This window comes from Mixophyes fleayi, chromosome 8 (genome assembly GCF_038048845.1).
Source record: "Mixophyes fleayi isolate aMixFle1 chromosome 8, aMixFle1.hap1, whole genome shotgun sequence".
NCBI classification, from domain to species: Eukaryota; Metazoa; Chordata; class Amphibia; order Anura; family Limnodynastidae; genus Mixophyes; species Mixophyes fleayi.
In genome coordinates this window covers 74,351,156-74,372,613 of record NC_134409.1, presented here as the reverse complement: position 1 = coordinate 74,372,613, position 21,458 = coordinate 74,351,156, and the positions used below count along the sequence as shown (strand labels likewise).

The following is a 21,458-nucleotide window of genomic DNA, read 5'->3' as shown; positions in this document are numbered from 1 at the left end:
TCTCCTATCCAACCAGGAAGTTGCCTCAGCCGACGAATTAAAGAATAAGGTAGTTCCATCAGCAACCACCTGCAATCTGGCTGGGAAATGCATAGCATATGGCAGTTGCATCTCACGAAGGTGTCGTTTCACCTGTATGAACTGAGCTCTGCTCTTCTGTACATCCACCGAAAAGTCCAGAAATATGGCCACTCAGGTTTTGATACATTAAGGGGCCTTTAAGCTGTGCCAGATGAAAAATAGCATCCCGATCTTTATAATGAAACACTTGAGCAATAAATGTGCGCGGCGGTTCCCCAGGAGGCGGCGTCTGTGCTGGAATGCGATGTTCCCTCTCCATCGCAAACTGGGTCGTGAACTCCTCTCTACCAAACGTCTGGATCATCCAGTTCTCCAAGAAAGTTTCAGGAACATCCCCCTCTGCTCTTTCAGGGACACCCACCAACCGAACATTACTGCGTCTAAGTCGGCTCTCCATGTCTGAAAGCTTTTGTTTAACACACATCATCTGAGCCTCCAATCCAGCAATCTTCTGGGGTAAAGGAGCTGTGGTGTCTTCAAGAATGGAGATATGCGCCTCCATCTCCACGACTCATTCCTGGATCTTCTGAAAATCCTGCCTCACCAATAAGTCAGCTTGCACCTCTCCAATTTTGTCTGTTACTTTTTTCTCAGAGGCAGCAATAGCTTTCAAGACCTCCTGCAAGGTAGTAGCAGAATCTGCAGGCAGAGCTGCATCACTGGAAGACTGAGACACCTGCGGTTCAGGCCCTGAGGCCCCTCCTGATGCTGTAGAGTAACTAGAGCAAACATATTTCTCGAGCCTGCCAGCAGCAGTGGTGGTGGTTGCAGAGTGCTTGCCCATGTGTGCACCCTCTATACACAGATATCAATAGAGACAATATTGATTGGTATACAGGCAACTCAAGATACAAAAGGAAACCACTGAGAGGGCACCAGGTCTCAGATGAATATACAGTCAGTGTTCACAGGTCACACAGTAGAATACAGCTGACGAAGTGAGAGGGCAGAATTGGTGTATGCAGTGTAGACAGCTCCTCTATAAGGAGAACTCAGACAGAGAGGGTCATCCACTGGAATCTAGTATGTCAATAAACTCTCTCCACTGTCCCAGCAAAGGAAACTTATGCGATATCAATAGCAGATCCAAACAGAGAGTGAGGCTAAAGCAGCTGTACCTGTACGCATATTTATCACAGGAGATTAGCAAGATGAGCGGTCCACCAGCCAGCACCCCACCTCCAGCTATAGATATCCGCATAGCTGCCCGTTCTCAGCAGTCACTCCCCAAGATGGCACCGCTGCTCGTCCCCGGCAGCTAGCAGCCCGATGCCTTCCCGACGTCTCCACAGAATAAGACAAGGGAGTAAGCAGACAAATCTCTGCACCGCTCCACGTGTGCCCGGCTCCACCAGAGGCGGGGAACACAACCTCTCCAGCACACAAAACAGGCCCAATCCAGCTCTGGGCGCAGACCTCCGCAGCAAACACTCCGATCAGCCAATGTCACAATTCCAACCGGAGGAAGGAGGGACACCTTCGCCACAAAACCAGGTCTGCTTTAATAAGTTAGTAATGCACCAGGCTAGTTGTAACGGATAATTGGGCTGAGGAGCTCAGTTCCACACGTCCTATTCCATGCTCCACCAGGCCATGCAGCGAAATGTCTTTTTGAAGTTAACTTTCTTAAATATATATTTATATCAACATACAGTTGAAATTTATTGGGGTTTTTTGTGGGTGCAAAGGACAACCCCTGACTAAATTTCAGGTTGGGACAAAACATGTGTAGACAAATTAAAAATACCATTCTCTTTTAGTTCACTCACTTCTGTTAGACAAGTCTTTTCTTGTATAGTCTGGACCCCCCACCCCCACTTGCCGCGTCTTCTGAATACATTCTTTTCAAGGGTGAGGCTAGTCTTATATTTTCCTTGAATTAGTCTTTGCAGTGTAGGAGTTTCTCCCTGTATGATGGACCTGGAGATAAAAAATCCTCGCTATCACTATTTTCAAATTTTTCAAGAGCCGAGAATCTATTTCTCAATATATGTTCGAATTGCACCTGTCTACTTGATTTTGGACTAGGATCTGTTCTGGGATTCTTTTAAGGAACTTTGTTCCAAGAATTAGTTGCTTTATAGCCCTTATTATATGTCTAATTTTGATGTGCTTTATACCACTTTTTCACCTTTTCTCGTTGATAATCTCTTTTGTCTCTATGGAATTTACGTTCTTTAATTCATATAACCTCAGTTTCTACTCTAATTTCTTATTCAACACAACTCATTTGCCATAAAATCTTCCTTATCCTTGAATGGCTGTAGATTTTCTTTGAAATCTAGTTCTTTTTCCACTTCACTGAATAATCTTTTTTTCTCATGTACAATCAGTTTAATAAGTTTGAGTGAACATACATACATATAATATATATATATATCTATATCTAGATCTATATCTATATCTATATCTATATCAGTTTGTCCATGTGTCCCTAGTTTTTGCAAGGCTAAAACCACCTGAAGACAAATTGCTCGGAATGTTGCTGTGAACATTCTTATGCGAGTGTGCTGATCTTGTTTGAGGCAGTGACTTGTAATTATGTTAATGATGATAGAGCTGATGGATGTGACAGAGGTAGTGCCATGTTGTGGTTATGGGACTGTAGGCAAGCAATAAGCTACAGACCACAATTTCGTTAGAGGAAGAAGTAGGATTCCTATCAGCACAGTGTATGCATGTAAGGCAGATGGGGGAAAGTTATTGGATAAGAAAAACCGCTTCTTTATGAAATAAAAGATCATACATACAGCTTTTTAAATATTAGCTAAAATGTAAAAAAAAATATTTTGTATGAATTTGTTTATTAGAAAGACCCCACGCCTATAAATAAAATACTGAATATAATAATCAATATTACACATATGAAAAAACATTTACCGTTTAGCAGCAATTCCTCCAAATTGTCTGGGTTTCTTGAAAGCTGAAGAATTAGAGCAGATCCCCGAACTTTATCTGCAATATCTTCATACAGCAATTCAATGTATTCATCCATGTCATTAATATTAGCAATTTCATCAATCTGAAAATATATATGAAATAACATGTTAAGGATGGGCAGATGAACACTCTTTTTTAACAAATTTATAAATTAAGAATTTGGTGTGATTTTGGACCTGCCTACATTCAGTTTAGACAGGAAAAAGGGAAAGAAAGAGACAATGTAGGAAGGAAGGAGCTGACCTTATGGAACACCACTAAGAATTTTCTTGCCTATCTAATATTCGGCTGACCCGTAGATAAGCAGATTAGTGATTTCTGCCATGGAGATAGATGGAAAAAGTGATATCTGATAATCCGTGACCAGTTTAAACTCTGGGGTGTACTGGGATAAACTGTGAGAAAAGTGAAACATTGGGGTTGCTAAGAAAATCACTAAGGTGGAAATGCCATACTAAGGGGGGAATTCAATTCCCCCACAGAATATCGCCACACTAAACCTATTACCGTTATTTATACGGTAAATTTAACCCGGCTCGGCTGCGAGCAAAAGGCCGGCGTTTAATAGTGCGCTTAAATACTGTTATTGCGGTACTTTCCAGTAATAATGGTAATGGTGCACAGGCTGCATTACTTTTTAAAGTAACGTAGCCAATTAACTCTCCCCCCCAACCCCACCAAAAAGTGGAACTAGGCACAGAGCACTGTTTTTTTAAAAATAAATAAAATAAAAAATAAAATAGTCCCAAACCTAGTGCTTGGACTTGAACATTTAACATTCCTGCTGCAATGGCCTCTGGACTACTGGACCATGTTAGTTTCTTCTGTCTGGTGGTTTCTTCTCAATCCCACCTGTGGTGTGTCCTGAATAATTTATAGGCATCTTATGAGGAAAAACAGGAAACAAAAAACACTTTTGTAATATGTAGCTTACTGCAAGAGTGCAGTCCACTCATCTCCATTATGATATTTAACAACATCCAGCAGATGTGGCGTTTCTAAACCTTATTCCGCAAAAAGGGATTAAACCACCAATGATCTTTCAGATAACACCTACTTGTGTGTTCTTAAAAGCTCTTGCCATCCACTTCCATCTTCACTTATTCCCTTCTTTATAGCAGGTATAATCCTTTAATTTCATGATCACCAATTTGTTTAGAGGGGAGTCACATGGGAGGGAAAGGATAGGGGGAATAAGCAGAAGGAATGATCCAAGAACACACAGGTGCCAGCTCTGTGTAAAAAAAAATAATTTGCATAAGAGAGATTTTATACTCTTGTTAAATCCATTTCTCCGAGTCCACTGTTTATCATGGGGTTGTAAGAGAGAACATGGAGTAGGCAATCAAATAGTTAACTTCCTGTCGACAGTGTCACGGGCATCTAGGATTCTCGGATCCAGAACCTATCAATTGGCGGTTATTCATCCGAGGCGTGGAGTCTAACACAGCGGCTGGTCTTCACTAGGGACCCCCGCAAGAGGGTATGGGCTTAGCGGCTTCCACTATGCAGGTCGCGGCCCTCAGGAGAGTGGCAAGTTCAGCAGAGCAGATGTGATGGAGTGATGCCCAGCGGGAATGGAGGAAACACAAGGGAGGAGATACAATGGTCTGAGAACTGCAGCGTGCTACCACAGGAGTGGTGGAGGATGTACAGCGAACAGCAGGACCGGACGCCAGGAGGTGGTAGAGATGATCTGCGGACTGCAGAATATTACCACTGGAGCAGTGGACAGCAGGACCGGACGCCTGGAGGCGGTAGAGATGATCTGTGGACTGCAGAATATTACCACTGGAATGATGGAGGATAGCTGCAGACAGCAGGACAGGGAGAACTGCAGAGCCGTTAGGAGGTGAATCCACAAGGAGCTCCCAGGGGAAAGGACCAAGAACAGGCACAGGAAGTAAGGGGAAGATGCCTTAAATAGGGGCTGGTAGGCAGGGAGCCAATAGGAAGGGGGAAGAGGTGAAAAGACTGAGGTCGGGTCGCAGACCCGGCTAAGAGTTCAGCGTGCCGCGGTAGAGTGAGGATGCCGGCGGGGAGGTAAGTGATCCGGGTCTCGGTTTAACCAAACTGAAGACCCAGCGGGTGAAAGACAGGCTATATCCCCTCTGCAACCCCGTGCAAACCTCAGTGTGTAATACAGAGGCCCGAAGGAGAGAAATTCAAACACCCGAAGAACAGTAGAAGGGAGGGAATGCAGTGTTCCCCAGATGGACTCCGAGAAATGGCTTTAACTTGAGTATAAAATCCTCTTTTCACTTAACTCCACCTGGGGGACCCTGCTTACCATGGGGACGTTCTAAAGCAGCCCCCCTAAAGAAGGGAATTCTCCGACAGTCCAGCTTGCAACACTGTTGCAGGCGGAACTGAGCGGCCAAAACTGGCGTCCGGGGACGCAAAAACTTTAAATTGATAAAACCTAGTGAAGGTGTCAGTTTTACACAGATGCAGAGGGCACAACCCACATCCAAATAAGCTGAGGAGCAAGTACCTGCAGGGGCAGCCACCTCCTGTAAGACTGGGACAACAATCTCCTGGTTCAGATGAAAACCTGAAAACACCTTTGGCTGAAAAGACGGAACTGTTCTCAACACAGCCCTGTCATTGTGGAAGATGAGATGGGAGAACAACAGGAAGGGCCCCAAACTCCGACACCTGCCGTGCAGAAGCAATGGCCAGGAGAAATACCACCTTCCTCGCAAGGAATATGAACTCAGTTGAACCTGTTGGTTCAAAGGGAGACCTCTGAAGCATGGCCAGAACCAAGTTTAGGTCCCAGGGAGCCGTGGACCTAATATAAGGGAGTTGAATATGCAGAACCCCTTGAAGGAAAGTCCGCAACTCAAGAATATCTGCTATTTTCTGTTGAATGATAAGATAAGGCTGACACTTGGACCTTTAGGGAACCAAGTTGCAGATCTGCGTCCCAGCCATCCTAAAAAAAACTGCTAGGAAAGATGAAAATTATCCATGTGGCTGACTCTTCGTTTACACCATTTAATGTAGGCATTACACCCAGTAGTAAATGCGGACTGAGGTTGGTCTCCTGGCTCGTAGCATGTTGTGTCTAACACACTGGAGAAAAGACCTCTGAACCACCAGAGCCTGGCCTCAAAGACCATGCCATCAAAACCCACGGAGACAGGTGCTGGTAAAGAAACAGACCATGCTGTAGAAGGTCGCCGCAAAGGAGCAGTAACCTTCCTCCTACCTTCCTTAGAATGTCTGTGGACCCTAGGTGACGGGGCTAATCGGGCCATAAGATTCACTGGAAGCTGCCCTAGAAGGACCAGCAACCTCTGGGACTCTTTGAGGGACAGAGAACCCCCCTTCTTACCCAAAGGGTCCTACTGGAAGAATTGAAACTAGGGCCCACCCAAGTTGAGTATCTGAAAAGTGTAAACGGTCATGCCCAGCCACTTCCTATGGAGGGGCCAAGAGAATGCAAAGAACCGTCTCCCTGCCATCTTCTGGCAGATGATTTCTGCTGAAGAAAGTGTAGCAACCACCTGGTTTCACATTAGTGTCATCCTTTTGGGACCGCATGTAAGTAGTACGGGAAAGGAACAAAGGGGGGGACGCCCCTAGAGGAATGACTATGTCAATCCCTTGTGTGATCCCCCCCTCTCCTCCAGTCCTGGGTTGACGCTGCACCAAGAATTCTGACCCACAGCAGGCGTCCCCCTACCCCTGTGTTCGTGGAGAGTGGAAGGTCCAGTCAAGCTGCCAGTTTATCCGGGAGCCTGGGGTCTGGATGTGTTGTAGAATATGGGGCTCTACCCCTTTGGGAATGACCTCTCTCCAAAGGACCCCCCCCCCCGAAGGGGTTGGTGAAAGGACCCAAACCTGGGAACTATGTTTGGTTTAGGGATACGCACTGGAAGGAAAGTAATCTTACCTCCTGTGGCCTGACAGATACTATTATATAATTCTGGGCCAAAGAGGACTGAACCCAAGTAGGGAAGAGCCTCCAGAGATTTCTTTGACTCTGCGTTGGTGTCCCAGGACCTCAGCCAGAGAGTCCTACGGGCCACTTATGCAGATGCTGAAATAGATGAGGAAACTGAGACTGCGTTTTGAGCAGCCTCATATAGGTAACCCGAAGACTCGATGCAGAGCAAGAGAAGAAGATCTGAGTCATGTATCCCTGCTGCCAGCTAGTCAGCCCAGGTCTCCATTGACCAGGCGACCCACGCTGAAGACAGCATAGGTCTTAGTGACGCGCCTGCCACCAGGAAGATGGATTTAAGAAAACCCACCATCCTGTGGGCAGTGGTATCAGGAAGTGTCCCAGAATCCGCCACTGGAAGAGTAGTATGGCAAGCCAACCTGGCCACCGGCATATCCACCCTAGGAACCTCTTCTCAGCGGACCATATTTAAAGCCTGCAGGCAATAAAGGATAGGAAAGCTGCGTGGTATAATGAACTTACAATCTGGATGTTTCCAAGCTGACTCAGCTATATACATAAGTTCCACTAATGACGGAAAACAGACAACCTGACGTTTCCTGCACATAAAGAGGCAAAGGTCTAACAGAGGTTCCTCTAGATCCAACAGATTCAAATTCAATACCTTGACTCTTTGACGGTTCAGCCATATCACACACCAGGTGGGAATTCTGAATCCTCAGGAAGCTCATCTTCCTAAACCGAAGACCCTTCTGAGTCAGAAAGTGCGAGGAGAGGATAAGTGGGCCTATGATGCTTTCGGGGTCGCGTTTGGGAGAGTCCAAAAACCGATATAACCAGTCCAGGTTCCTAACCAAGGACGTGGACCAAGCAGATCCTCCCCGAAAGGGTCCTCTGAAGGAGGAGGTGGATGCCTGATCACATCCTGCCCTGCTTCTGGTGTCAATGGCACTAGAGACAGGGATTAAAGGGGCTGGAGAAGGGGGTAGTACCCTAGTCAACACTGGGACCTCCGTCAGACGGGCAAGCATCTGAGTCAGTGCCAACATCGCCTTGAGAGAAGGTGTATATTTTTGTTGGTTTTTTTCAGAAAGGGAAAGAAAAAAAACTTTCTAGAGTATACTGCTTTGTCTGTGAATTACCCCACAGTACCTCCAGGGGAGAAAATAAATAAATAAATATATATATATATATATATATATATATATATATATATATATATATATATGGGCACAGGGAGGGTGTGTGGATGAAGGAGGGCACAGGGTGTGAGGGTGAAGGAGGGCACAGGGTGTGAGGGTGAAGGAGGGCACAGGGTGTGAGGGTGAAGGAGGACACAGTGTGATGATTTTTGTACATGTTTTATTTTGTTTGATCTTATTCCTCTTAGTATTAGCTGTAAGTTATTCTTTGACAGAAATATAATTGAAAAAAAATATATATAAAAATATTCTTTTCCCTTGGATGTATGCAAATTATTTTTGCAAACAACTTACTAAGTATTTCTGTCCTAAATATGTATTACGTTATTTTGACCCAACTACTTATAACATGGTACTGCTCGGTAATTATTTTGGAGGGGTGCCTTGAAAAAATTATGGAGACTATAAGGGTGCCGCGAACTGAAAAAGTTTGGGAACCCCTGGGAGAAGTGAAGATGGAAGTAGATGGCAAGAGCTTTTAGAACACATAATCCTTTTATGCGAAATAAGGTTTAGAAACACCACATCTGCTGGATATTGTTAAATATCATAATGGAGATGAGTGGACTGCACTCTTGCAGTAAGCCAAATATTACAAAAGTGTTTTATTTCCGGTTTTTCCTCATAAGATGCCTATAAATTGTTCAGGACACACCACCAGGTGGAATTGGGAAGAAACCACCAGACAGGAGGTGGCATGGTCCAGTAGTACAGAGGCTATTGCAGCAGAAAGAAAAAAGAAAAATCTAAGAACATGTAATAAGGTACATCAGTGGCAATACAATGTACATTGGTTGGTCTAAAATATGCCTGTCCCTGAAGGGCACCACATGACATAATCACTTTTGCTTTATACCAATTCTGTAGGATTAAAATTGTATTTTTCAATGTGTTCCAATGGTCTTAAGTGAACATAATTAGTCATGAAAAACAGCAAATTCTCTTTGCCAAGATGCAGACTGTACATGATCTCTGAAGCAGCAAGACAAATGATTGTATTCAGTCCTGGACCCAAATTAGCTGTCTTCTCTGCTCACCCCTGGACATAGTTCTGAGCATTATTCCCTGAGTAATATGATCAATACTATAACAAGAAGGGATCATTCTACCTTTTTAATCTGTCTGCATGCTCATCCCTTCATTGTAGGTGATTGTGAAATATATCAGCACAATATAAATAAGAGAACCATGGTTTACAGTATACACATGTAGCTTATTTTATCAAGGACAGCAGTGTCTTACCTCCATTCCCTCAAATGGTGGTGGGTCCTTTGGCTTATTGTTCTTCTTTTCCTTCTTTTCTATATAGAACAAATGATCCATAAGCAATCAATTGTATACTTCTTAATGGTAAACTTTAGACAAAAAGTAGTCGCTGATAGAGCAAAATATTTTATGACCACAAAGCTCAATTTACACAAAGCAGCAAAACGGTTATTTTAAGTTTAAAAGAATATTCCACCTTTTGTGGAAAAGCTCTTTTTTACACAGTAGTACACCAATGGGGATCTCAAAAGTATGTCAGTTATGTAGCTATTTACTCTATTCCTTTGAACCAAAACTACTGTTGGAGTTTAGTCTGGAAACCACGGGGTGCAAAGCACTGGTAGATACAACCACTGACTCATGATTGGATAAGTAGTCCTACAAGAGTGTATGGTGAAGGTCTCAGGTGGGAGACCACAACTGATGAACTAGTCTGCAAGAAGGGTTATAAACATAGCCCCTAAATGTGGAAAACCCATGGAAATCAGACACCATAATTATATTAAATTTGCAAGAATGTTTTGCATGTATAAAACAAATCTGGCTATGTTCTCTATTGAATGAACCCCAATAAATTTACATAGAATAATAAAGTAAGGAGCTCATATAGATGTGAACACAACTGCACTATGACCGTAAGCAGGAAAACACCCGAGCATGGAAAGTACAGTACTGTAGCAGAGTGGTTAGCATGGCTGCCTCACACCACTGGGGTTTGAGTCTGATGAGGGCCCTACCTGTGGAGTTTGGGTTTCCTCTGCATACTCCAGGTTTCTTCCACTAATTGGCTTCTGATTAAATTGACCCTGGTGAGTGTGTGTGTCTGTGTAGATTAAAAGCTCTACTGGGCAGGGACTGATGTGAATGATTGAATTAAATATTAATATATGCATTTGCCCCAGGTTTACTGCAGGTGTGTATAGAGAATGCACAGAGATGTGTTTGTAGTAAAGTACATTTTTATCATATAAAATGTAATTAAATACAACACAAATTAAACAAAATACAAGCATCCATTTTCTCATTTGAAATCAAATGGGAATCTAATCTCCTTCTACAGTCTAAATAGTAATATCAAATAAGAAAGGCGAATAGACGGCCATGATTTCATAGAATATAACAGCCACACTAAAGATTTAGTGAGCTCAATCTGCAATCAGTAGCAGCTAGCTAGGGCTGCTGATCATCATCATTGCATCTTGTTGCACAAGCCCTCCAGTACCCACAAGAGATATATCAAGTGTATCTGTGTCTAGGTGTACTTCAGTTGCAATTATGTGAACATGTACTCTACTCATAAGGAGGCATAAGTGTATGATGCGTTAAAAGCTCTCAAACAACCTCAACCTTCTGTCAACACAGAAATATGGCTTATACAATAAGACACTGCCTCACTTGCAGCTCTTTCACATGGTAGCCTCTATTTCAGACACACCGCCAGACCTGGAAGCAGACAAGGAAGTGGGTTTGAACACCTACTTTCTCCACATTGCACATTTACAGTTCTACCAAATCACTCACATTAATATCTTTTGAAGTACATGCTATTGTCAACCTATTCTTTATGCATGTAACTGTGGTCCATCGTCCTCCTGGACCACACCAACAATTTCTTGAACATGTCTCTGCCTGGCTTCCTCATTTCTTATACTCTGACATTCCCACTATCATCATGGGTGATTTCAACATCCCGATTGATAATCCACATTCTTCTTGTCCCTCCAAACTTCTCTCTCAACCTTACTCTCCTCCCCTCTCCCAGTGGACTGACTGCTCTAGTCACTGGGATGGCCACTGCCTTGAATTTGTTTTCCTTAACACTCCTTTCCACCTCACCTACAAGCTCTCATCAATTACTTTCTCTGCCATAAAAATTTTCCTAGCCTCCTCACACCTGCAGAAATCTTAACTCTATTAACGTTCAACATCTTTGCAGCTCTCTGCACCACCTTTTCTCCCTAATTTTCTACAATATCCTTTTCTAAAATGGTAGTACATCTTCACCAAACCCTAGCAACAGCCCTTGATTAAATGGCTCCAGCTAATCTTCACACTCCATGTCAACTTCAATGTCAGCCATAGCACACTAAACGAAAACGACATGTTCAAAAACTTTCTCTCACAGTAACAAGTCATTGGAACAAGTGATTGGTGTAAAATTCATACTTAGAATGATTTCCTCACATATACTACTATCTATCACTGCTATCAAAATGCTCTGGACACTGCCAGAAAAACAAACATACTTTTACAATTTCTCATCTCTGCTCAGGCCTCCAACTTCAAATGCCATTTTAAAACATTTAAGTCTCTTCAATCACTCCTACCCCAAACTCTCTAACTACTATCAGTGCCCAAAATCATTCTTTTGACTTCAAAGATAAGATCCAACATGAAATGGTATCCTCTTCCTTGACAAACCATCTGCTCAGTTCCTTCCCTGCACCCTCTGTTACCTTCTCTTCATTTGATCCCACACTGTCTGGACACCTTTCTATCATAGCCAGCATTAACTTTTTGATCAATTTGTGCTACAGTAGCTCTTCTGTAGGATTGGACCAGATGGACTAGCCATCGCTGCCCAGGGGCAATAATGAGCATTGGACACCCATGACCGTCGCCAGTTCACCAGTTGTCTTTCCTCGGACCACATTTGGTAGGTAGTAACCACACCATATTGGAAACACCCCAAAATTTCTGACATTTTGGAGATGCTCTGACCCGGTCATCTAGTCATCACAATTTGGCCATAGTTAAAGTCGCTCAGATCCTTACACTTGCCCATTTATTCAGCTTCAAACAAATTAACTTCAAGAACTGACTGTTCACTTGCTGCCTAATACATCCCTCTGCCTGGCAGGTGCCATTGTAACAAGATAATCAGTGTTATTTCACTTGACTTGTCAGTGGGAGTTGTGACTAATTGGTCTATATGGCACTTATATTGTCAAGCAATCGGTACTATGTATAATATGGGATTAAACGAGCGCAGGCTTATTTCTTCTGATTTTACGAACATACAAAAGGCCATCTACAAAACTACATCAACATAAATCTCTTCACTTGTCTCAAAATATCTCCCAACTCAACACCGCAAGATCTGCGTCTCTCATCCACACTCACTCCATGCTCCCATTCCCGGTTACAGGGCTTTATTTGGGCTGCACCCATTTTGTGGAATGCCCTACCTTGCACAACAAGACTTTCCTCTACTCTCCAAACATTCTCGGAAACCCAACTCTTCAGGCAAGCTTATCAAACACCCTTTTAAGCTCCCTCGGCTGCACTTATACCATACCATGCATTTTCTCTATACTCACAACAACCCTGTTACCCCATAATCAGCATTGCTGTGTGACTGGATCATATAGCCCACTAAGCACTTTCTACCCTTGCAATCTGGCTGGCCCAATAAGCAATATGTATCACTTAACCTAATACATGACACTCCTATTGTCCTATAGATTCTAAACTTGTGAGCAGGTCCCTCTTACCTCTGTTTGTCTGCAATACTCATTCTCGTTTTATTACTGTGCTTGTGCCCAATAGTAAAGCGCTATGAAAAATGCTGCCACTATATAAATAAATGTTAATAACAATAATAAAAGTTGTGCATGCTTTTTTTTTTGCAAATGCGCAGTTAGATAATGCAAATAAAATAGATGTACGTCCAAGTCTACATGAGCCCCAATATGTTCAGTAAAATTAATATCTTACTATTTGGCATCCAGTGTGAATATGCATGAAAAATAATAAACTGTTAAAAAACAATGTAGGACCAGTACAACTAATTAAGTGAAAGCTCAGAATCATGAAAGATATATAGTAGAAGATGCACTACAGGTAGTGCACTGTAGCATGAAGAACTATGTACACATTCAGATACTCACAAAAAGATAAACTGCCTTTGAACTAACAGTGTGCTTTTTTTACATGAATTAACGGGGAAAAAAAAATGTGTATTTTCTTAATTTCCATGTGCACATGAATCCCAAATTGATATCTTTATGGATAAAACATTTGACTTCAACTGAAAATAAGCTTTGAAAGCAAGCAGCACTATTCATCTTCAATTCTGTATGCAAACAATGATCAAGGAAACAGAAAGGAGATGGAGCCCTTGTGAAATGTTGTTAGGTTTGTGCTAATGCTGTTGAATATAGTATATGTGTTTTGTATTGCTTATTTTAGCAGTAGGTGTGACAGGATGTACCGCCTATGCCATCCCGTCTGTTGCTATTGGGAGCCGGCTGGGCTTACTTTTCCACCTCCCCCTTTCGTTATTCCGAATACGCCCCTACTGCCGCAGCAGGAGGAGTCTGCTGCCACCACTAGGCTCCTTTATGGCACCCAGAACCACGTTCCTTCTGGGTAACTGTCGCTGCTGGTGTACTCCCGTGCTGGAACACTTGGGCGGGTACCCATGACCGATTACTATGGATCAGGGTGCTGTGGATGGATCCCTCCTAGCCTATCACACTGGCCAAAGCTGCTGGGTAGCGGCAGAGCGGTGGTACTGGAGAGCTGGGTCCAACCTCAGAAACAGCCGGAGAACGGATTAGATTTAGGTACTAATCTGCAGGTCACAGGATTACAGCAATATTGAAGAAGTTGTCAAGCAGGGTCTTGAAGCAAAGAGTGATGTTTTATTTCACTCAGATGCCCTGACAAGGACAGTTCCATTGATTAAAAGGTATCAGTGGTCAGGTCAGATGGAACATCATAATGATACATTTCAGTGTACAAGACAGTGCTTTTTATACTGATTTTGACACGGGCTATTTTTAGAATCGGGATGCAATGTGTTTTCACAAACATGGATTTATATGCATTGCAAAGCTAACAATATTTATGCTTATGTGTGATATCTTAAAACCTTGCTGTGATATCCTGCATCTTACAGTGGACAGCAAGTCTAATTACATCTTCCTAGGACCCTCACACATCAAAAAAGGTCTAATTAGCATGAGATTAGAATGTTGTAAACCTCAAAACAAGACATTTTCTTACACCAAGATATACAAAAGGCTTTCAAAATAAAGGCTTATTGTATCAGATATATACATCAGAAATAAGGCATTTCCTTTGGAAAGGTTAAAAACAGAAAAAATTAATTTTCTCCCTCTGGTCTCAGAAATTAAAGATTCCCTTATCAAAATATACACAATATCAAAAATAAGTGCATGTGCAATTATATAAATAAGCACCCTGCGCTATTTCCTTTAAATAAATTTATACCAGAAGTTATTTATAAGTGATCCAGTCACACTCCTCTCCCCTTTGTCCATGTGGCAACCAGAGTGCCATGTCCCAACGATTTACCAGAGGTAACTCGGAGGATCCAGCTCTTCCTGCAGAGACATCCGCATTGCTGTGAGCCTTTCCTTACTTGAGAATTATGTCAAAGTCATAAATTTGAAGTGCAAGGCTCCAGTGCAACAAACGGCCATTTTCCCCTCACACTTCAGGGGAAAAAGTTGTAGCCTATGCCACCCTGTCTGTTGCTGCTGGGAACCGGATGGGCTTACTTTGCCACCATTCCCTTTCGTTATCCCACATGCACCCTCTTGCCGCAGCATGAGGGGCTTACAAATGCTGTCACCACTGGACTCCTTACCGGCATCCAGTACCGGGTTTCTTCTGGGTAACTGACGCTGCAAGTGTAACCAGTTACTGGTGTACCTGGGTTGGTACTCTGACCTCTTACAATGGATCAGGGTTGCGGTGAATGGATCCCCCCTGGCCTATCACACTGACCAGACCTTCAGGGTAGCAGGCAGAGCGGTGGTACCAGAAAAGCTGGGTCCAAGCCTCAGAAACAGCCGGGAACAGATTAGATTTTGGGTCTAATCTGTAGGTCACAGGATTTTCAGCATGGAAGATATTTTCAAGCAGGTCTTTCAAGCAAGTGATGTTTATTTGCAGTCACACTGATTGGTGGTACAAGTGCTAAGGTCAGATGAAAACAGAAGAACAACTTTTAATACAAAGCAGTGCTGTTTTTATACACATTTGAGTGCAGCCTCACTGGATTAGCTAACCCCCTTGAGGTCGGAGTTATTTTTAGAATCAGGATGCAATTTGTTTATCCAAACATGAATTTACATGCAATTCAAAGCAAACAATATTTACACTTATCTGTGATATCCTATAACTTGCTGCTGTCAAAAGATATTTTATTTTGGATGAAGACAATTTATTAACATGAAAATATTTATATTGTTTTATCTTATTTTAGTATATCATTAATATTTGATGTGGTATTATGTCAATATAAGCCTTTTGTGTGAGCTGATGAAAGGGATATGAACAGGAATAAAGGAGTTATTTAAATAAACAGATGTTTCCAATCAAAAGATGTTGAACAAAGACTTACACAGACTTCTTCAAATTCTCCATTGCATCCAGGAGACTCAAAGGGATCAGGATACGCCTATATACTTTCTCAGCCAATTGTAATATGATATTTGTAAATTATAGTACAACCTACTTTTGTTGGAACAAAAAGTACATGTCTGGTCTGTTGAAGATCAGAGTTTTCAGCATTAAAAATGAGCGCAACCTTATTCTTTTGTAAATAAACAATGATATAATTTTATTCTTAAAGTCTCTTTTGCTGAAGGAATTATTTTATTACTTTAATACTGCGATTTCCTGCATCACATGCTGTTTACAATGTTCAGAAAGGCTTGAACACTCTGGACAAAAGGCCACACAGTAACGACCCCTGCTGGGCGTTTGGCCAGAGCAGGCATTTGACACTTCTTAAAAAAACTTAGCATTTCCTGCTATCGGACTGCCTCCCCACATATGCCTAATTGGAGACTTCCTCTAGCAACCTTACAAACCCAAACAATGACACTTGTACAAAATACATCCCAATGTAACAGGATAAGTGCATTTCAAATTATACATTGGTGCCTGCACCTCTGATTGAAATACATTTCTACAATAAATTATTTCAACATGATCCAGCCACAAATAAGTTATTTATCAGTGATCCAGTCACACTCCTCCCCCCCCCCCTTGTCCATGCGGGCAACCAGGGAGCCATGTCCCAACAATTTTACAGTTCTTAGGGTTACTGGCTCCTGGTCCGCAGTGTCCTAAAGTTTGCGGAGGTGACCTGGCTCTTTCTGCCGAGAGAGTCCATCCGCATTGCTATGAGCCTTTACTTGCTTGTGAATTATGTGAAAGTCATAATTTTGAAGTGCAAGGCTCCAGCGCAACAAACGGCCATTTTCCTTTAAGGTGTGTTGCAGCCACTTTAAACGATTATGACCAGTCACCACAGTAAAATGTCGTCCATACAAATAAGGTTGAAGTTTTTTCACTGCCGACACAATGGCCAAACACACCTTCTCAATTGTTGCATACCCCACCTCCCGGTTTAGCAGTTTTCTGCTCAAATAGGCCACATGGTGCTCCTGCCCATCTGGCCCCACCTGGCTAAGTACTGCTCCCAGTCCATACTGTGACGCATCAGTTTGCATAATAAAGTCCTAGTCATAATTGGGTGCCAACAGTACTGGAGCACGAACCACGGCTTCCTTTAACGACTGAAATGCCAGCTCACAAGCGGGTGTCCAGTCAATTACTTTAGGGAGTTTCTTCTAAGTGAGGTCTGTCAGGGGCTTCGCTACAGTGCTAAAGTTTGGGACAAAACATCGGTAATACCCCGAGGTCGTTAAGAATGCCAGTACATGTAACTGGGTCATGGGCTGGGGCCAGTCTCGGACTGACTCTACCTTAGCTGGTTCTGACCCAACCCTACCTCCCCAGACACAATGACCCAGGTACTGTACCTCTGACATTCCCATCTGGCACTACTGTGCCCTAACAGTCAAACATGCCCACCCAATCTTCTCCAACACCAGCCCTATTTGCTCCAGATTATCTTCCCAAATTTTACTAAAAATGGAAAGGTCTTCTAGGTAAACCTGAACTCTGTCCAACTCATCTACAAAAGTGGTAATACAGGGCACAGGCAGGGGACCTACTATGTCCACAGCCAATTATGGGCAATGACCTGAGGGGAGCACGAGCACTGTGGTGCCCAAGACTCTGACACACTTCACAGGACTTACAGTAGGCCTGGACGTCATCCGACACTCCCGGCCAAAAAAAGTTCTGTGGCAGGCGCTTCAGTGTTCTGTCTCTTCCCTGGTGTCCCGCCATAGGGATTTCATGGGCAACTGACATTAGTTGCACAAAATCCCCGTGGTACCACCAGCTGAACTTGTTCCCAGACTGGTCTATCCCCATCTACCTTCCTGTCTACACAGTAAAACAACCCTTTACACCAGGTCACACTCCCTAGCTCCATCACTGGAAGGATGCCGCCAGCCTGGCGCCTCATGCCTTCCAGGGAGGGATCAGAGAGGTGCGCAGCCATGAACTGTTCCCTGGGGCCCTCACTATAGCCTAAGTCAGGATACGTTGCAGGGGGGGTCTATGTTGCGGTGACTAAGGGCAGTCGAAGTGGGGCGAGTCAAAGGGAGGTCACTGTGGTCAGCTATACTCACTGCTGGAGCTGGCAAACTGCTAGGGACAGGAACATCACTGGGCACCCCCACAAGATCAGGTTGGCAAGAGACAACATCCTCTGCCTTGCTAGGGGACGCAGTCTTTCCAGAGACAAAGGGCTGGCTGTTTTCTGAAGAAATAGCAGCTGTGGTCTTTTCCTCTGCGCTTGGTTGTGCAGTGTAGACCCTGAAGGCTGTAGCTTAGCAGCTTGGCTCCAGGTAATAGAGTTGAGAAATGCGGTCACAATTCCACCCCCAACACTGTTGCCCAAAATCACATCAGTTGGGAGGCCATCCATAACGGCAACATCTCGCAACTCCTAGCCATCTCCCCAGTCCAGATACACCCTTGCTACAGGCACTTCCTTCTCTAGTCCATCTGCCACAGTAACTTTGGCAGTGCGATCCTGCAATACTGCAACAGGATCAATAAGATGGGAACTTACAATAGTAATTGAGGCCCCTGAGCCTCTCAGTACTTCAACCTGCAGGGGTCCCACTTGGACCGGCTGCAGGTTCCTCCACAGGGGATCTTTTGGACACACAGGTGACTCTCTCTGCTGAGTCACCTTCAGACATGCCACACTCCATTGGGCTGGCAGAGGTGGAAAAGAGTCTCTAATAGCTCACCTTCGCAAGTTAAGAAAGTCAGCCGGGCCTCAGGACTCAGATTAGGGGCACGAGTCTGGGGTGTTTGGGCTGTGGGACAGTCCATCCGTAAATGACCGGTTTCCCCGCAGCTGTAGCACTTACTTTCCATCCTGGGCTCCGATGGTCTCTGATAATCCCTAGGGACAGGGGCAGGGCGGTGGCTGGCAAATGGTACCCCAAGGGTTAGGTACTTGCTTTTGGGGGTGTCCCCCTGTTTGTACAGTCCTTTGGGGTTGGCTGGGCCGCTTTTTCCAGGGTTGCTGGACTACAACAGTACAGTACCTACTCCTTCACCTCCGGTGCGCACCGCCGGTGAAACTGCTCTCTGCAAATTAAGTTCACTAATTCTTCCCAGCATTTAGCGTCAGATCCATTAATCCATCTTATTGCCAAATGCCACAACTGGTTGGCAAATTCCTCATGGCCGATATGGGTGCTTTTAGCCAAGTCACGAAACTTCTGCAGGTAGGTCTCGGGGGTAATAACATAACGCTTAAGGAGGACCCGTTTTACCACGTCGTAGTCCGCACAGTCCTCTGGGGCCACTCCACGATAAGCTTCCACTGCATGACTCTGTAGCATGGGAACCAAACACTTTACCCAGTCCTGTTTTGGCAAGTCATGGAGGTTACAAGACATTTCAAACACCTGCAAATGTTCATCAGTATCAGTAACAGTGTCTTCAAATTTGGTAAAGTGAAGAGATCCCAAACTGGACGCAGCAGATGACTGTTCACAGGCCGCTGCAGGAGGCAGTGCCCACCAATTGCCCCACAACTTGATGATAAGCAACCACTCCACTTCAGTTTTTTTGTCTCCCAGGAACTCCAGCTGCTAATACAGAAGAGTTACCCTAATCACGCTGTTGAACTTGCATCACTGGTTCACTCTGTGAGAGGGGACTGTTGCTGTAAACAGGTGCGGTGTTCTGGGATGTTACTTCAGGTACCTCTATGAGTGAAGTTAACGTCTCCTCCAGCTCACGGTCAGCTTCATCATCCGCTGACCCGTACTGCGCATCCCAAGCTCTCAGCGCCTTTTCCATTTCGATCCTTGCCACTGTGTAAGGAATTTCTAGCTTCTTTGGCACAGTATCTCAAGGTCCACCTTGGACATTTTACTGTACTTCGACATCCTGTACATTCTCCTTGCTGCAGTTATTCCTCTCCTGAATAACTCGGCTCTCCTGAATGGTGCACAAAAAGCCGCCTGGGGTTATCCCACCGCTTGCCACCAGAAATCTGTGACAGGATGGACCGCCTATGCCACCCTGTCTGTTGTTGCTGGGAAGTGGCTGGGCTTACTTTGCCACTGTCCCCTTTCGTTATTCTGAATAGTCCCCTCTTGCCGCAGTAGGAGGAGCCTGCTGCCACCACTGGGCTCCTTTATGGCACCCAGAACTAAGTTTCTTTTGGGTAACGGTCGCTGCTAGTGTACTCCCGTGCTGGTACCCATGACCGCTTACTATGGATCAGGGTGCATTGGATGGATCCCCCCTGGCCTATTGCACGAGCCAAAGCTGCTGGGTAGCGGCAGAGCGGTGGTACTGGAGAGCTGGGTGCAACCTCAGAAACAGCCGGAGAACGGATTAGATTTATGGTCTGATCTGCAGGTCACAGGATTACAGCAATATTGTAGGAGCTGTCAAGCAGAGTCTTGAAGCAAAGAGTGATGTTTTTTTTTCGCTCAGGTGCCCTGACAAGGTATCAGTGGTCAGGTCAGATGGAACATCATAATGATACATTTCAGTGTACAAGACAGTGCTTTTTATACTGATTTGGACACAGGCTATTTTTAAAATCAGGATGCAATGTGTTTACACAAACATGGATTTACATGCATTGCAAAGCTAGCAATATTTAAGTTTATCTGTGATATCTTAAAACCTTGCTGTGATATCCTGCATCTTACAGTGGACAGAAAGTCTACTTACATCTTCCTATGACCGTCACACATCAAAAGGTGTAATTAGCATGAGTCCTTTCTTCCAACAGTTGCAGAAAACACATTTCTTCCAAACTAAAGAATTCCCAAGGAAAAGTTGTAAACCCCAAACAAGACATTTCCTTACACAAAGATATACAAAAGGCTTTCAAAACAAAGGCTTATAGTATCAGATATATACATCAGAAATAAGGCATTTCCTCTAGAAAGGTTAAAACAGAAAAAACTAATTTTCTCCCCGTGGTCTCAGAAATTAAAGATTTCCCTTACCAAAATATACACAATATCAAAAATAAGTGCATGTGTAATTATTTAAATAAGCGCCCTGCGCTATTTCTTTTAAATAAATTTATACCATAAGTTATATATCAGTGATCCAGTCACACATACTAGTAGGTTAATTGGCTATCAAATTGACCCTAGTTTCTGTGTGTGTGTGTGTGTGTGTGTGTGTGTGTATATGTTAGAGAATTTAGACTGTAAGCTCCAATGGGGCAGGGACTGATGCAAGAGAGTTCTCTGTACAGCGCTGCGGAATTAGTGGCGATATATAAATAGCTGCTGATGATGATATCCAAGTTTTTGATCATGGTTATGAAGTTTTATTTGGATTTCATCTGTTAATGTAATGACGCTACTTATCTGACGAAGTGAGCAGACTCACCAAACTTGTAAAATGTGGAATTTAAAAAAAAAAAAAGAGTCAGTTTATGGAGAAGACCTTTTTATATGTACTACAGCGTGAGAATAGCGGCATCACTCCAGAAACTGCAGATTGGGAATTAGTTTGCAGCTCAAACTTGAGTGCCCATTATTCTGATAGTACCCTATGCACAGGCTCTGCCTGAACTATTAACTTTGATTGTCCTCCTCCAGCTGAACATTAACCTAGTGACCATCTGGTTCCTGACCTTGGCTTGTTTAACTCTGTCTTCT

At 43.7% G+C, this 21,458-nt stretch overlaps 1 protein-coding gene across 1 annotated transcript in view; it reads right to left on the bottom strand.

The window, feature by feature from the left end:
* KIFAP3 (kinesin associated protein 3) overlaps positions 1-21,458 on the bottom strand; it is a 198,182-nt gene that overhangs the window by 140,092 nt on the left and 36,632 nt on the right. The window contains exons 4-5 of the mRNA XM_075182739.1: positions 9,379-9,437; positions 2,962-3,103 (exon numbers count right to left, since the gene is read on the bottom strand). Of these exons, the coding sequence (XP_075038840.1) occupies positions 2,962-3,103; positions 9,379-9,437 (201 nt within the window). The remainder of the gene's footprint in view (positions 1-2,961; positions 3,104-9,378; positions 9,438-21,458) is intronic.